The sequence below is a fragment of the Athene noctua genome, chromosome 31 (assembly GCF_965140245.1).
Source record: "Athene noctua chromosome 31, bAthNoc1.hap1.1, whole genome shotgun sequence".
In the NCBI taxonomy this organism is placed as follows: domain Eukaryota; kingdom Metazoa; phylum Chordata; class Aves; order Strigiformes; family Strigidae; genus Athene; species Athene noctua.
In genome coordinates this window covers 612,176-628,593 of record NC_134067.1, presented here as the reverse complement: position 1 = coordinate 628,593, position 16,418 = coordinate 612,176, and the positions used below count along the sequence as shown (strand labels likewise).

The 16,418-nt window shown below is 68.0% G+C and overlaps 2 protein-coding genes across 3 annotated transcripts; both read left to right on the top strand.

The window, feature by feature from the left end:
* Positions 1 to 486: 486 nt before the first annotated feature.
* Positions 487 to 5,982, top strand: DNAJB1 (DnaJ heat shock protein family (Hsp40) member B1). The gene is given in 6 exon segments (XM_074929838.1): positions 487 to 705; positions 2,538 to 3,106; positions 4,689 to 4,787; positions 4,790 to 4,862; positions 4,865 to 4,986; positions 5,944 to 5,982. Coding segments are annotated over 6 exon segments (1,113 nt in total). The 5' UTR covers positions 487 to 494.
* Positions 5,983 to 7,176: 1,194 nt separating this feature from the next.
* On the top strand, positions 7,177 to 15,614 carry GIPC1 (GIPC PDZ domain containing family member 1). 2 transcript variants are annotated; one of them, XM_074930033.1, is made up of 7 exons: positions 7,177 to 7,218; positions 7,897 to 7,995; positions 9,673 to 9,858; positions 11,135 to 11,315; positions 12,515 to 12,624; positions 12,734 to 12,815; positions 15,366 to 15,611. In XM_074930033.1, the coding sequence occupies exons 3-7, from the start codon at positions 9,676 to 9,678 to the stop codon at positions 15,515 to 15,517; spliced, it is 708 nt and encodes a 235-aa protein (XP_074786134.1). In that variant the 5' UTR covers positions 7,177 to 7,218; positions 7,897 to 7,995; positions 9,673 to 9,675; the 3' UTR covers positions 15,518 to 15,611. The 2 variants fall into 2 exon arrangements, with proteins under 2 accessions (XP_074786134.1, XP_074786133.1); XM_074930032.1 differs by lacking the exon at positions 7,177 to 7,218 and having other exon boundaries at positions 7,693 to 7,995; positions 15,366 to 15,614.
* Positions 15,615 to 16,418: the final 804 nt, after the last annotated feature.

Below are 16,418 nucleotides of genomic sequence, written 5' to 3'. Positions count from 1 at the left end.
GGTGACAGTGGCTATGGGTGACAAAGTTGTCACGGCGGGTGACAAGGACAGGCTGTCAGGTTGACAGTGGCTATAGGTGACAGTGTTGTCACGGCGGGTGACAACAAGCTGTCCCTCAGAGTGACGATTGTCTCCCGGGTGACGGTTGCCATGGTGACAGGGACGGGCTGTCCCTCAGGCTGACGCTGGCTGCGGGTGACAAGCACCCCCCCACCCCCCCCCCCCCCCGCCTTTCCACCACAACACTCAGCGGGAGCCGGGCCGGGCCGGGGCGGGGCGTAGAATAAGGGGCGTGGCATAACCCTGACCCCGCCCCCAACCCCTCCCCTCCCACCGCGCAGGCGCCAACCTCGCGCCACTCCCTTCTCCCAGCACGTTCCGCTCTCGGATTGGCGGAGCGGCGCCGGGGGGGCGGGGCGAGGCGGGCGGCGGCCTCTGGAAGGTTCCGCCATCGCCTCAGTGAAGCGGCGGCGGCGGCGGGGGGAGGCGGCGGGATGGGGAAGGATTATTACCGGACGCTGGGGCTGTCCCGCGGCGCCTCGGGGGAGGACGTGAGGCGGGCGTACCGCCGGCAGGCCCTGCGCTTCCACCCCGACAAGAACAAGGAGCCGGGGGCCGAGGAACGCTTCAAGGAGGTGGCCGAGGCCTACGACGTCCTCAGCGACCCCAAGAAACGGGAGATCTTCGACAAGTATGGGGAGGAGGGTGAGCGGCGGCACTGGGGGGGGGGGTTTGGGGGGGTAGAGAGTGAGGGGAGGGGCGTGGGGGGGGGATTTGGGGAGGGATAGACGGTGGGGGGGGATTGGGGGGGGTGTGGCAGGATCTTGGGGGGGACAGAGAGTGTGTGGGGGGGGTTGGGGGGATCTAGGGGGGTTTGGGGGGGATTTGGGGAGGGATAGACGGGGGGGGGGATTGGGGGGGTGTGGCAGGATCTTGGGGGGGACAGAGAGTGTGTGTGGGGGTTTGGGGGGATCTAGGGGGGTTTGGGGGGGATTTGGGGAGGGATAGACGGGGGGGGATTGGGGGGGGTGTGGCAGGATCTTGGGGGGGACAGAGAGTGTGTGTGGGGGGGTTGGGGGGGATCTAGGGGGGTTTGAGGAGATTTGGGGGGGTGTGGCAGGATCTTGGGGGGGACAGAGTGTGTGTGGGGGGGTTTGGGGGGATCTAGGGGGGTTTGGGGAGATTTGGGGGGGTGTGGCAGGATCTTGGGGGGGTTGGGGGGGATCTAGGAGGGTTTGGGGGGATTTGGGGGGTGTGGCAGGATCTTGGGGGGGACAGAGTGTGTGTGGGGGGATCTGGGGGGGTCTAGGGGGATTTGGGGGGGTGTGGCAGGATCTTGGGGGGGACAGAGTGTGTGTGGGGGGGGGTTTAGGGGGATCTAGGGGGGTTTGGGGAGATTTGGGGGGGTGTGGCAGGATCTTGGGGGGGACAGAGTGTGTGTGTGGGGGGGTTTAGGGGGATCTAGGGGGGTTTGGGGAGATTTGGGGGGGTGTGGCAGGATCTTGGGGGGGACAAAGTGTGTGTGGGGGGGATCTGGGGGGGATTTGGGGGGGTGTGGTAGGATCTTGGGGGGGGACAGAGTGTGGGGGGGGTCTGAGAAGGATAGACTGGGGGGGTAGATAGTGAGGGAGGGGGTCTGAGGAGGGCAGAGCAGGGGGGGTTGGGGAGATCTGGGGAGCATAGACAGTGTGGGGGGGGGATTTAGGGGGTGTGTGGCAGGATCCGGGGGGACAGAGGAGGGTGGTGTTGGGGGGATTTAGGGGGATCTGGGGAGGGATAGACAGTGGGGGGGGTCTCGTGGGGACAAACCGGGGGGATCTGGAGGGGCAGATAATCTGGGGGGCACAGACCGGGGGGAATTTGGGGGGGATCCTGGGGGGACAGACATTGGAGGGGGTCCTGTGGGGTTCAGACTGGGTGGATTTGGGGGGGACAGACAGTGGGGGGGAATTTGGGGGAAAGAGACAAATTGAGGGGGGTGGGGGGACAGGCTGGGAGATGGGGGGGTCAGGGTTAGGGGGCCGGGGTGAAGCGGGGAGTATGTGATAAGGGTCGGGGGGGGTGGCGGGTCAGGGTGAAGGGAGGAGGGGGGTCGGGGGGGGGGCAGGGTGAGGGCAGACAGTGGGGCTGGGGGCCAGGCAGCGGCAGTGGGGGGGTGCCAGGAGCCTGGCAGGGCTGTGGGGCCCGGGGGGGGCAGGAGCCGCGCTGGGGCGTGTCGGGGGGGTGGGGGGGGCAGCGATGGATCCGGCTGGGCCTGTTGGGGCCTGGCCGGGGCCGTCAGCGGCGTCTGTCTGCGCCGCGTCCTCCGGCGCCCGAGCAGAACCGGTTCCCGCTCCCGGCACTGGGGCCGTGCCAGACCTGCCCCACGCCCGCCCCACACCCTCGCCTGCCCCACGCCCTGCCCGCGTCTCGCCCCACGCCCTGCCCTGACCAGGAACGCGCCGGGGCGCTTCGGCGACCAACCGGGGGCCTCCTCCGGCATCCGGGGGTGTGTGTGTGTCTAACAAGCACCTTCCCCCTTCTCCCTCATTTTCTAGGGCTGAAAGGGGGAGCCCCCACCGCAGGCCCGGGGGGGTCCAATGGCCCCACTTTCACCTACACCTTCCGGGGCGACCCCCACGCCATGTTCGCCGAATTCTTCGACGGTCGCAACCCCTTCGACACCTTCTTCGTTCAACGCAACGGGGACGACGAGGACGGCGACGACACTTTCACCACTTTTCACGTGGGGGGTTTCGGTAGCGTCGGTTTCCCCCGGGGTCGGGGGGGGGCGGAAGGCGCCTGCCGTAAGCAAGACCCCCCAGTTCTCTACGACCTGAAGGTCTCCCTGGAGGAGATTTACAGCGGTTGCACCAAAAAGATGAAAATCTCCCACAAACGTCTCAATCCCGACGGGAAGACGGTGCGTAACGAGGACAAGATCCTCACCATCGAGGTGAAGCGAGGTTGGAAGGAGGGCACCAAGATCACCTTCCCCAAGGAGGGCGACCAGACCCCCAACAACATCCCGGCTGACGTCGTCTTTGTCCTCAAAGACAAACCCCACGGCGTCTTCCGCCGGGAAGGCTCGGACATTGTCTACCCGGCGAAGATCAGCCTCCGCGAGGTGGGTGGGTGGGTAGTCAGAATGGGGCGGGCTGGTCTGGGCGGCGGGGAGGTGGAGGCCGGGCTGGTCTGGGCGGCGGGGAGGTGGAGGCCGGGCTGGTCTGGGCGGCGGGGAGGTGGAGGCCGGGCTGGTCTGGGCGGCGGGGAGGTGGAGGCCGGGCTGGTCTGGGCGGCGGGGAGGTGGAGGCCGGGCTGGTCTGGGCGGCGGGGAGGTGGAGGCCGGGCTGGTCTGGGCGGCGGGGAGGTGGAGGCCGGGCTGGTCTGGGCGGCGGGGAGGTGGAGGCCGGGCTGGTCTGGGCGGCGGGGAGGTGGAGGCCGGGCTGGTCTGGGCGGCGGGGAGGTGGAGGCCGGGCTGGTCTGGGCGGCGGGGAGGTGGAGGCCGGGCTGGTCTGGGCGGCGGGGAGGTGGAGGCCGGGCTGGTCTGGGCGGCGGGGAGGTGGAGGCCGGGCTGGTCTGGGCGGCGGGGAGGTGGAGGCCGGGCTGGTCTGGGCGGCGGGGAGGTGGAGGCCGGGCTGGTCTGGGCGGCGGGGAGGTGGAGGCCGGGCTGGTCTGGGCGGCGGGGAGGTGGAGGCCGGGCTGGTCTGGGCGGCGGGGAGGTGGAGGCCGGGCTGGTCTGGGCGGCGGGGAGGTGGAGGCCGGGCTGGTCTGTGGGTCCAGGTGGGGTGTTGGGACATGGTGGTTGGGCTGGGTGGTGATGGGACATGACGGGCGGTCATTGGTGGGTCTGGGTAGCGATGGGACGCGATGGGCTGTTGGGAGCTTGGTCTGGGTGGCGGTGGTCCGTAACGGGTGGTTGGTTGGTGGGTCTGAGTGGGGTGGTGGGATGTCACAGTTGGTCTGGGTGATGATGGGGCATGGTGGGTTGTCACTGGTGCGTCTAGGTGGTGATGGGATGTGACAGGTGGTTGGTCGGTGGGTCCAGGTGGGGTGGTGGGACATAATGGTTGGTCACTGGTGGGCCTGGGCGGTGGTGGGCCATGACGGCGCTCAGTGGTGGGGCCACGTGGGGTGGTGGGACGTGACAGTTGGTCTGGGCAGCGGTGGGGTGTGATGGGTCGTTGGTTGTTGCGTCTGGGTGGGGTGATGGGACATGATGGGTGGTGGTTGTTGGGTCCAGGTGGGATGTTGGGACGTGACGGTTGATCTGGGTGGCGGTGGGACGTGCCGGGTGGTCGGTCCTTGGGTCTGGGCGGGATGTTGGGACGTGCCGGTTGGTCTGGGCGGCGGTGGGGTGTGACGGGGGTCGGTTGTTGGGTCTGGGCGGCGGTGGGGTGTGATGGGGGTCGGTTGTTGGGTCTGGGTGGCAGTGGGGTGTGACGGGGGTCGGTCGTTGGGTCTGGGCAGCAGTGGGGTGTGATGGGGGTCAGTTGTTGGGTCCAGGTGGGATGTTGGGACGTGCCGGTTGGTCTGGGTGGTGGTGGGGTGTGACGGGGGTCGGTCCTTGGGTCTGGGCGGCGGTGGGGTGTGCCGGGGGTCGGTCCTTGGGTCTGGGCGGCGGTGGGGTGTGCCGGGGGTCGGTCCTTGGGTCTGGGCGGCGGTGGGACGTGCCGGGCGCTCAGTGGGGGTGACGCCCCCTCCCGCAGGCGCTCTGCGGGTGCACGGTCAACGCCCCCACGCTGGACGGCCGCACCATCCCCATGGTCTTCAAGGACATCCTGAAGCCGGGGGTGAAGCGCCGCATCCCCGGGGTGAAGACCATGGGCGCCTCCCTCCCCGCACCCCCGACCAGCGCGGACCCATCATCGAGTTCGAGGTCAAGTCCCAGACAGGATCCCCCCGTCCTCCAAGACCCTCCTGGAGGATCCTGCCCGTCACCCCCACCCCTCCCCGCCTTCCCAACATGTCCCCCACAAACCTGGTCTTAGGGAGGGGGGGGGCCAGGTTTGGGCCTCAAACACCTCCAGATTTTTTGGAGGGGTGGGGGGTGGGTCTTGGGGTCCCCCCCAACCTCATTTTGGGGGTCTGGGGGGGAGCGTTGGGGTGTCGTCATCCCCCTGTCTTAAAGCTTTGGGGTGTGTGCGGCCCCCCCCCCACTATTTTGGGGGACTTGAGGTGTCCCCCACAGTCTTAGGGAGTGGGGGGGTCCCCAGGGTGTCCTCACCCACCCCATTTTGGGGGGGGGGGGGGCTGAGGGGAGGGGGGTGACCTTGACCCCATATTTTAAAGCTTTGGGGGTTCTGAGGTGTCCTTGTGTGTGTGTTGTGTCCCCCCCCGGCCCCCCCCATCTCGGGGATTTGGGGGTCCCAGGGTGTTCTCGTCTCCCCCACCTCCATCTTGGGGTGTCTTTGTGTGTGTCCCCCCCCCCTCATCTCTGTGCTCTGGGGGTTTTGGGGTTCCTCACCCCCCCCCACTCTTGGGGCTCCTGGTGTCTTTGTCCCTGTTGTCCCCCCCCCCCAATCTCTGCTCTGGTGGCCTCGGGGTGTCCTTGTGTGTCCTGTTGTGTGGGTGTGTCCCCCCCCCCAAAAAAAAAATGTTGGGGCTCCCAGTGTCCCCCTCCATCTGTGCTCTGGGGGGGGGCGGGGTGTCCTTGCTCCCCCACTTTGGGGCTGTGGGGTCCACCATGTTGTGTGTCCGTCCCCCCCCCCCCCGTCATTTGGGGGTCCATTGTGTGTTGTGTGTGTGTGTCCCCCCCCCATCATTTGGGGCTCCCCAGCTCTTCCCATCCCCCCATCACAGGGCTCCCCATATCCTTGCCCCCCCCCCCCTCCCCCATCCTCTGGGGGGGGGGTCCATGTCCCCCTATTTCGGGGTCCCCAAGTGTCCTCACCCCCCTCACAATGCTTTGGGGGTGCCCTTGTGCCCCCCCCTCATCTTTGGGGTGTCTTTACCCCCCCCCAGAGCTGGGGGGGTCCCACTGTGCCCTCCCCCAGGATATAGGGGGATGTGGGGGGAGCACCCTAAAGGGGGGGGGGTTGGGGGGGGGGGGGGGGGCCGCGGGCGGCTCGGGGGGGGCCCCTCTTATCCTTTGGGATAAAACCGCCCGGAAAAGGGTCTGTTCCTGCAACAGGAGCGCACGTGTACGGCTTTGTATAAAGCGCTGAAACTCCGCCCGGCTCTGGCATTTTTTTTTTTTTTGGCGGGGGGGGGGGAACCCCCCACCCCCAAATAGCACCGTGGTGACCCCCCCCCCCCCCCCCAACCTGTCCCCATGGTGTGTTCACCCCAGGTGAGGGTCTGGGTGGGTCATTGCCCCCCCCCCACCATGTGCCCCCCTCCCTGGGGGTCTGGTCCTACATTTCTTTCCCCCCCCCCCCCCAAAAAAAAAAAAAAAAAAAAAAAAAAAAAAAAGGTTTTGTCCCCAAAGTGGGGGGCTGGGGTGTCCCCCCCCCCCGCCCTGCATCTGTTCCTTCACTCCCCCCCCGCCCGCCTCCAAAAATGGGGGTTTGTCCCCAAAGTGGGGGGCTGGCCCTCCTCCCCCCCCCGTACAATGTACCCCCCCTGCCCCAGTGTCTGTTCTTAAACGCCTTGAACCCCCAAAATGGGGGATTTGTCCCCAAAATTGGGGTCTGGGGGGGGGGGTGTGGTGTGTATCCTTTTCCCCCCCCCCCCCCCCCCCCCCCCCCCCCCCCAAGCATCTGTTTGTACACTCACCCCCCCTGCCCTCAAAAATGAGGGATTTGTCCCCAAAATGGGGGTCTGGCTCCCCCCCCCCCCCCCCCCAAAATTACCCCCCAGGGTCTGTTCCTACACTGCCCCCCCCCCCCCGGCAAAAAAAATGGGGGGTTTGTCCCCAGGGGGGGGGCTCTGGTGTTGTCTCCTTTCCCCCCCTCCCCCGCCTCGCCCACACCCTGGCCCCGCCCCTTCTTGGCCCCGCCCCCTTCTTGGCCCCGCCCAGCCGCGGAGGACTCGCAGCTCTCGCTGCTGATTGGCTGCAGGCGGCCCCACCCGCGGAGGGGGCGGAGCCGGGCGCTCCCCAGTCGCCCACAGCGGGGGGGGGGGGGGGGGGAGGGCGGGAGCGGCCGAGCCCTTTCCTGCCCCTTCACCCCTTCCCGGCCGCGCTTCCCATTGGCTGGCGGAACGGGGCGGTGCCGATGATTGGTTCGGGCGGGGTTTGGCCCCGCCTTCCCGGAAGTGTCGCTCCCGGCAGCAGCGCCCGGCGGGAGGGTCCGGCCGGTGAGCGGCGGGGGGGGGGGGAGGGAGCGGCCGGGGGGGTTCCGGGTGCGTGTGGGGTCCCGGGGGGGGGCAGCGGGACCGGGCAGAGCCGGGGGGAGTGTTCCGGATCCAGGGGGGGGGGGGGGGGTTTGTCCCGGCCTCCGGGGGGGGTTGGCCGGGCCCCGGCCTCGCTAATTCCTGCGGGGGGGGGGCGTAGGGGCGGCGGCACCGGGTTCATCCGGGACTCGGGGACACCCGGAATCCACCACCCCCCCCGGCGCCCCGATTCCCCCCCGCCCCAGCGCCCCAATTTCCCTCCCCGGTGCCTCAATCCCCCCCCAGTGCCTCAGTTTCCCCCTCTCTCATTTTAGCACCCTCCGAAGCACCGCAGGACCCCCCCTCTCCTCGGGGAGGGGGCACCCAGCCCCCCCACCCAGCCCCTCCACCTCCCCCCAAATCTCTGCTGTCACCCCACACACCCCCCCCCACAACTTCCCCCCCCCCCCCCAAATGCCGCTGGGCCTGGGCCGCCGCAAGAAGCCCCCGCCGCTGGTGGAGAACGAGGAGGCGGCGGGGGGGCGCGGGGGGGCCGCCGGTGAAACCCCAGGGGTGTCGGTGGGGGCTCCTGGAGGCCCCCCACCCCCGGGGCTCCCCCCGCCGCCCCCCGCCCTTCGGCCTCGCCTGGTTTTCCACACGCAGCTGGCGCACGGGAGCCCCACGGGCCGCGTCGAGGGGTTCACCAACGTCCGCGAGCTCTACGGCAAGATCGCCGAGGCCTTCCGCATCCCCCCGGGAGAGGTGGGGGGGCACCCCTGGGGGCAGGGGGGGGCACCCCTGGGTACTGGGGGACACTGGGAGATGGGGGAGGCTCAAGGACAGGGCACCCAGAGTGGGTTGGGGGCACCCCTGGGTACTGGGGGGCACTGGGAGATGGGGGAGGCTCAAGGACAGGGCACCCAGAGTGGTTTGGGGGCACCCCTGGGTACTGGGGGGCACTGGGAGATGGGGGAGGCTCAAGGACGGGGCACCCAGAGTGGTTTGGGGGCACCCCTGGGTACTGGGGGGCACTGGGAGATGGGGGACGCTCAAGGACAGGGCACCCAGAGTGGTTTGGGGGCACCCCTGGGTACTGGGGGGCACTGGGAGATGGGGGAGGCTCAAGGACAGGGCACCCAGAGTGGTTTGGGGGCACCCCTGGGTACTGGGGGGCACTGGGAGATGGGGGAGGCTCAAGGACAGGGCACCCAGAGTGGTTTGGGGGCACCCCTCGGTACTGGGGGGCACTGGGAGATGGGGGAGGCTCAAGGACAGGGCACCCAGAGTGGTTTGGGGGCACCCCTGGGTACTGGGGGACACTGGGAGATGGGGGAGGCTCAAGGACAGGGCACCCAGAGTGGTTTGGGGGCACCCCTGGGTACTGGGGGGCACTGGGAGATGGGGGACGCTCAAGGACAGGGCACCCAGAGTGGTTTGGGGGCACCCCTGGGTACTGGGGGGCACTGGGAGATGGGGGAGGCTCAAGGACGGGGCACCCAGAGTGGTTTGGGGGCACCCCTGGGTACTGGGGGGCACTGGGAGATGGGGGAGGCTCAAGGACAGGGCACCCAGAGCGGTTTGGGGGGCAAGGGGGGGGGGGGGTGGGACTCAAGGACAGAGCACCCAGAGGGATTTGGGGCACCCCTGGGTGCCGGGGGGGTACTGGGGGGCTGAGGGATGGGCACCCGGAGGGGTTTTGGGCACCCCTGGGTGCTGGGGGGAAAGGGGGGGGGTGGGAGCTGAGGGACAGAACCCTGGAGGGGACATTGGGGACACCTGGAGGAGGGGAGGGGACCCCAGGGCTGGGTGATGGGGAGGGGGGACCCCAGGGATGCGGGGGGGGGTCCCACATATCCCCTAAGTGTGTCCTGTGTGTCCCCAATGGGGGGGATCCCCCTTGTCTCTGGGGTATCTCTGGGTGTCCCCAAGAAGAGGGTCCCACATGTCCCCCAGGGGGTGTCCCCAGGTGTGTCTTGGGTGTCCCCAAGAAGAGGGGTCCCATGTGTCCCCTCAAGGGGTGTCCCTGGGTGTCCCCAGGTGTGTCTTGGGTGTCCCCAAGAAGAGGGGTCCCATGTGTCCCCTCAAGGGGTGTCCCTGGTTGTCCCCAGGTGTGTCTTGGGTGTCCCCAAGAAGAGGGGTCCCATGTGTCCCCTCAAGGGGTGTCCCCAAGCAGAGGGGTCTCCTGGGTCCCTAAGGAGATCCCCCACATCTAACATGTCCCCCAGAAGTGTCCTGGGTGTCCCCAAGGAGCAGAAGGGTCCCCCATGTCCCCAAAATCTCCCACATCAACCGGGTCCTTTCCACCCCAAAGTACCTCCAAGATCCCCCCCCAAAACCTCTCCCATGACCCCTGAAACCCCCAAATCCTCTCTTTGACACCCCAAAACTCCCCCTGGGACCCCCCCCCACCATGGGTGGTGACGCCTCTGCCGTGTCCAGGTGATGTTCTGCACCCTCAACACCCACAAGGTGGACATGGAGAAGCTCTTGGGGGGTCAAATCGGCCTCGAGGACTTTATCTTCGCCCACACCAAGGGTCAGCGCAAGGAGGTCGAGGTCTTCAAGTCGGAGGAGGCTTTGGGTCTCACCATCACCGACAACGGCGCCGGCTACGCCTTCATCAAGGTGACACCCTTGGGTGGGGGGGACACGCGCGTTGTCACCGGGTACGGGTGCCCAAAGAGGGTCTGGAGACACCCTGGGGTTGTGGAGACGTCTTGGGTGTTGGCCAAGTCAACGTGGGGATGGGGAAGGAGGACGCCAAGGGATGTCTCTGAGAGTTGGGGGGGGGCATGTGGGGTCATCTTGGGGGGGTTCCTGAGTTGGTGTGGGGCAAGGGGGGGACCTGGGGACCCCCGGGTGGTCCCTGAGCTGCCCTGGGTCTGGGGGGGACATGGGGACATCTTGGGTGTTGGCCAGGTCAACGTGGGGATGGGGAAGGAGGACGCCAAGGGATGTCTCTGAGAGTTGAGGGGGGGCCATGTGGGGTCATCTTGGGGGGGTTCCTGAGTTGGTGTGGGGCAAGGGGGGGACCTGGGGACCCCCGGGTGGTCCCTGAGCTGCCCTGGGTCTGGGGGGGACATGGGGACATCTTGGGTGTTGGCCAGGTCAACGTGGGGATGGGGAAGGAGGACGCCAAGGGATGTCTCTGAGAGTTGAGGGGGGGCCATGTGGGGTCATCTTGGGGGGGTTCCTGAGTTGGTGTGGGGCAAGGGGGGGACCTGGGGACCCCCGGGTGGTCCCTGAGCTGCCCTGGGTCTGGGGGGGACATGGGGACATCTTGGGTGTTGGCCAGGTCAACGTGGGGATGGGGAAGGAGGACGCCAAGGGATGTCTCTGAGAGTTGAGGGGGGGCCATGTGGGGTCATCTTGGGGGGGTTCCTGAGTTGGTGTGGGAGTAGGGAGGGGACCTGGGGACATCCCTGCCCACACTGGGGGGGACCATGGTGGTCCCCGGGTGCTCCCTGAGTCACTGCGGGGCTGGGGGGGGGGGGGGGGGGCGCTGGGGACCTTTGGGTGATCCCTGAGCCACTGTGGGGGGACCTGCGGACCCCCGTGCCCCCACTGGGGGGGGTCCATAGTGGCCCCCAGGGGGTCCCTGAGCCACTGTAGGACTGGGGGGGGGCACCTGGGGACCCCCATGCCCACACTGGGGGGGTCCGTGGTGGCCCCCATGGGGTCCCCGAGCCACTGTAGGACTGGGGGGGGCACCTGGGGACCCCCATGCCCACACTGGGGGGGCCCGTGGTGGCCCCCAGGTGCTCCCCGAGCCACTGTAGGACTGGGGGGGGCACCTGGGGACCCCCATGCCCACACTGGGGGGGCCCGTGGTGGCCCCCAGGTGCTCCCCGAGCACTGTAGGTGTCCCGGGGGTGACCCCCCCGGTGCCCCCACCCCGCAGCGGATCCGCGAGGGCAGCGTCATCGACCGGATCCCGGTGATCAGCGTCGGGGACATGATCGAGGCCATCGACGGGCGCAGCCTGGTGGGCGCCCGCCACTACGAGGTGGCCAAAATGCTGAAGGACTTGCCCCGCGGCCGCACCTTCGCCCTCCAGCTGACCGAGCCCCGCAAGGCCTTCGGTGAGCCCCGACTGGGAGCACTGGGAGCACTGGGAAACCGGGGAGAGAGGGGTTGGGGACTGGGGGGGGGGGTGTGTCCCTCCGTGGGCATCTCGTGGGCAGCCACCGCCTTGTCTGGGGGGACGGGGGACACGTGGGGACACACACACGTGTCCCCCGTCCCCGTGGGTTACTGGGAGTACTGGGAGTCCCACCAGTAAGGGGGGGGGGGGAGCGTCGAAAGTTGGGGAGGTGGAGGAGGCACCTTAGAGACACCCCCTTACCAACATGGGGGGGCACCCCCAAAGTCTTGGGGGGAACCCTTGAGATCTAAGGAGGGGGGGGGCAGGGGCTGATGCACAGCCTGGGGGGGACCCCAAAACCTGGGAGGGGTCTGTAAGGGACCCCCAGTGCTGGAGAGGACCCCAAAACCCAAGGGGGGGTCTGTAAGGGACCCCCAGTGCTGGGGGGACCCCAAAACCTGGGAGGGGTCTGATGGGGACCCCCAGTGCTGGGGGGAACCCCAAAACCCAAGGGGGAGTCTGTTGGGGACCCCCAGTGCTGGGGGGAACCCCAAAACCCAAGGGAGGGGTCTGTTGGGGACCCCCAGTGCTGGGGGGAACCCCAAAACCCAAGGGAGGGGTCTGATGGGGACCCCCAGTGCTGGGGGGACCCCAAAACCCAAGGGAGGGGTCTGTTGGGGACCCCCAGTGCTGGGGGGGACCCCAAAACCCAAGGGGGGGTCTGTAAGGGACCCCCAGTGCTGGGGGGAACCCCAAAACCCAAGGGGGGGTCTGTTGGGACCCCCAGTGCTGGGGGGGACCCCAAAACCCAAGGGGGGTCTGTTGGGGACCCCCAGTGCTGGGGGGAACCCCAAAACCCAAGGGGGGGGTAGCAGAGGGGCTCCCCCAACCCAATGAGGAGCTGAGGGCCCCCCCTAACCCTGGGGAGGGGATAGGGGGACCCCAATACCCAAACAAGGAACTGATGGGGCCCCTATACCTTGAGGGGGGTACCCCAAAACTGATGGGGGGGCACTATGGAGCCCCCCCAAACCTGCTCCCTCCCACTCTGGTGTGCTCTGGGGCTGGTTTGGGCCCCCCCACCCCACCCAGGGGGGAGTACAGTTGGTTTTAAGCCCAAGGGGGGGTCCCCCAATCATTAACAGCCCCCCCGATAATTCACAGGCCCCCCCCTAAATCCTCCCTTTATCCTTTCAGACATGATCGGCCCGCGGGGCGGGGGGGGCCGCGGCGGGGGCCCCCAGCTGGGCACCGGCCGGGGCACCCTGCGCCTCCGCGCCCGGGGACCCGCCACCGTCGAGGAGCAGGTAGGGAACCCCACGGGGGGGGGGGGGGCAATGGGGGACACACACAGCCCCCCCCACATCCTCAGGACCCTCCCGGACCCCCCCATTGTGTGTGTGTCCCCCCCCCCAGCCCTCAGCCTTCGAGGAACGAGCCGTGGCCAAGGTGGACGATCTGCTGGAGAGTTACATGGGCATCCGGGACAGCGAGCTGGGTGAGCGGGGGGGGGCTGGGGACCCCCCCGGGACCCCCCCGGCCTGAGGGGACCCCCCCCGGGGTGTTGGGGACCCTTCTGACCCACTGCAAGTTCTGCACCGCTTCCCCCACCCCCCCCAGCCATCCCCCAGCCCAGGTCCCATCCGTGCCCTGGGTGCCCCCCCGCCGCGTCCTCTTGGGGGGTCCCTCTGGGACCCCCCCGGCCTGAGGGGACCCCCCCGGGGTGTTGGGGACCCTCTGGGGACCCTCCTCACCCACCCCACTGCAAGCTTTGTATTGCCCCCCCCCCCCTCCAGGGTTCTGCAGCCCCCCAGCCCAGGTCCCATCAGTCCCCTGGGTGCCCCCCCCCTGCATCCTCTTACGGGGCTGGGGACCCCCCCCAGGGACCCCCCCGGCCTGAGGGGACCCCCCCGGGGTGTTGGGGACCCTTCTGACCCACCCCACTGCAAGTTCTGTACCCCCCCCTGCCCCACAGGTGCTGGAGCCCCCCAGCCCAGGCCCTGTTGGCCCCCTGGGCTCCCCCTTCCCCCCCTCCCCCTCTTTTGGGGGGTTGGGGACCCCCCGGGACCCCCCCGGGGTGATACAGGTCCCCTCAGGCTGTGGGACACCCCCTGCCCCCCCCCCCCCAAGGTGCTGGCTGTCCCCACAGTGTCCCCATGTCCCCACAGTTGCCACCATGGGGGAGCTGGGCCAGGTCCCTCATTGTCCCCCGGGTGTCACCTGAGTGTCCCCCATTGTCACCTGAGCGTCCCCATGTCCCCCCCACTGTCCCCCCATTGTCCACTGCGTGTCCCCATGTCCCCTGAGTGTCCCCCATTGTCCCCCCCCAGCCACCAACCAAGGTGGAGCTTGGTCTTGTCCCCCGTCATGTCCCCATTTTTCCCCCCTCGTGTCCCCATTGTCCCCCGAGTGTCCCTGTGTCTTCGCAAGTGTCCCCATTGTCCCCTGAGTGTCCTTATGTCCCCGCAGCTGCCACCATGGTGGAGCTTGGGCATGTCCCCTTCAAGTGTCCCCCCAATTGTCCCCCTTGTCCCCTGGGTATCCCTGTGTCCCTGTGTCCCCACAGCTGCCACCGTGGTGGAGCTTGGCCCTGTCCCCTGAGTGTCCCCATTGTCCCCTGAGTGTCCCTGTGTCCCCACAGCCACCACCGTGGTGGAGCTTGGCCTTGTCCCCTGGGTATCCCCATGTCCCCCGAGTGTCCCAAGTGGGACCCAATTGTCCCCTGGGTCCCCTGGATATCCCCATGTCCCCTGAGTGTCTGGAGTGTCCCCATTGTCCCCCAAGTATCTCCACTGTCCCCTGGGTATCCCTGTGTCCCCCAAGTGTCCCCATTGTCCCCTGGGTGTCCCCATTGTCTCCCCGGTATCCCCATGTCCCCTGAGTGTCCCCATTGTCCCCTGGGTATCCCTGTATCCTCACTGTCCCCCGGGTATCCCCGTGTCCCCTGAGTGTCCCCACTGTCCCCTGAGTGTCCCCATTGTCCCCCAGGTATCCTCATGTCCCCCCTGTCCCCTGAGTGTCCCCATTGTCCCCCGGGTATCCCTGTGTCCCCACTGTCCCCTGAGTGTCCCCATTGTCCCCCAGGTATCCCTGTGTCCCCTGAGCATCCCCACTGTCCCCTGAGTGTCCCCATTGTCCCCTGGGTATCCCTGTGTCCTCATTGTCCCCCGGGTATCCCTGTGTCCCCCGAGTGTCCCCACTGTCCCCCGAGCGTCCCCATTGTCCCCTGGGTATCCCTGTGTCCCCTGAGTGTCCCCATTGTCCCTTGGGCATCCCCGTGTCCCCATTGTCCCCAAGCTATTCCCACTGTCCCCCGAGCGTCCCTGTGTCCCCCGAGTGTCCCCATTGTCCCCTGGATATCTCTGTGTCCCCTGAGTGTCCCCACTGTCCCCGGGGTATCCCCGTGTCCCCTGAGTGTCCCCATTGTCCCTTGGGCATCCCTGTGTCCCCATTGTCCCCAAGCTATTCCCACTGTCCCCCGAGTGTCCCCACTGTCCCCTGAGTGTCCCCACTGTCCCCTGAGTGTCCCCATTGTCCCCTGGGTATCCCTGTGTCCTCATTGTCCCCCGGGTATCCCCGTGTCCCCTGAGTGTCCCCACTGTCCCCGGAGTGTCCCCACTGTCCCCTGGGTATATCTGTGTCCCCTGAGTGTCCCCACTGTCCCTTGGGCATCCCTGTGTCCCCATTGTCCCCAAGCTATTCCCACTGTCCCCCGAGTGTCCCCACTGTCCCTCGAGTGTCCCCACTGTCCCCTGAGCGTCCCCGTGTCCCCTGAGTGTCCCCATTGTCCCTTGGGCATCCCTGTGTCCCCATTGTCCCCAAGCTATCCCCACTGTCCCCTGAGTGTCCCCACTGTCCCCTGAGCGTCCCCATTGTCCCCTGGGTATCTCTGTGTCCCCCGAGTGTCCCCACTGTCCCCTGGGTATCCCCGTGTCCCCTGAGTGTCCCCATTGTCCCTTGGGCATCCCTGTGTCCCCATTGTCCCCAAGCTATCCCCACTGTCCCCTGAGTGTCCCCACTGTCCCCTGAGCGTCCCGTGTCCCCGCAGCCGCCACCATGGTGGAGCTGGGCCGGGACGCCCGGGACCCCGACGCGCTGGCCCAGGCCCTCGACGCCCAACTCGGGGATTTCGCTTTCCCCGACGAGTTCGTCTTCGACGTCTGGGGGGCGATCGGCGACGCCAAGGTGGGGCGCTGCTAGGGGGCCCCCCCACCCCGCCGGAGACCCCCCCCGGCACCGGGGACCCCCCCTGGGATTGGGGGATCCCCCCCCCCCCCCCCCGATTGCCACAGGCTGGGGTGTGTCGTCCCCCCCCTGGCTCAAATGATTGCAGACCCCCCCCCCCCCCCGCCCCCAAATTTGAAAATGGGGCTCCCCCCCCCCCCGAAAAAAAGCCCTCACCCCAACGACCCCCCCCCCCCAACCTTCCCATGACCCCCCAGTGGACCTGGGTGCCCCCACCCCAACTCCAACCCCCCCCAAATTACCTGACCCCCCCCCCCCCCCCCACTATATCCTGGGACCCCCCCCCCACATCCTGGGTGCCCCCCCCCCAACATCTAGACCCACACCCCCCCCCCACATGGGACCACCACTACAACCTGGGACCCCCACACACTATTTTGTGCCACGCCCCCCCCCCCAATATGGGTCCTCCCCCCCCAAAAAATCCTGGGGGGTCTCTCTATGGGCTTTGCTGCCCTCACAATTTTTTGGGGCCCCCCCCCAAAATATGGGAGCCCTCTAAACCCCCCACCCTGGGCCTGAAGACCCCCCCCCCCTTACCCAGAGCTGTACCCACTACTGAGGGGGGGGCCCCAGGAACCCCCTTGGGTGCCCCCCCATAACACTAATGCCCCCCCCCGCAGGGTGAGGTATGAGGGTCCCCACTTCCCCCCCCAAGCAGCTTTTTTTTTTTTTTTTTTTTGGGGGGGGGACACACACGGACAGGGACCCAAAACATGAGTCACCCCCCCTTGCTGTTGCCCCCCCCGGTGTCAATCTGAGCCTGTCACACACTGTCACACCCCCCCCCCCCCCCCCCAAACACACTGTTGTCCCCCCCCCCATCGCACTGACTACCTCGGGGGGGGGTGTGGGG

Bases quoted from the DNA above. Each gene is read 5' to 3' on its own strand.
- GIPC1 (XM_074930032.1), top strand. From the start codon at position 7,708: ATGCCGCTGGGCCTGGGCCGCCGCAAGAAGCCCCCGCCGCTGGTGGAG. The intron at 9,859-11,134 runs GTGACACCCTTG...CCCACCCCGCAG, and splicing joins CCGGCTACGCCTTCATCAAG to CGGATCCGCGAGGGCAGCGT. The intron at 11,316-12,514 runs GTGAGCCCCGAC...TTATCCTTTCAG, and splicing joins CGAGCCCCGCAAGGCCTTCG to ACATGATCGGCCCGCGGGGC.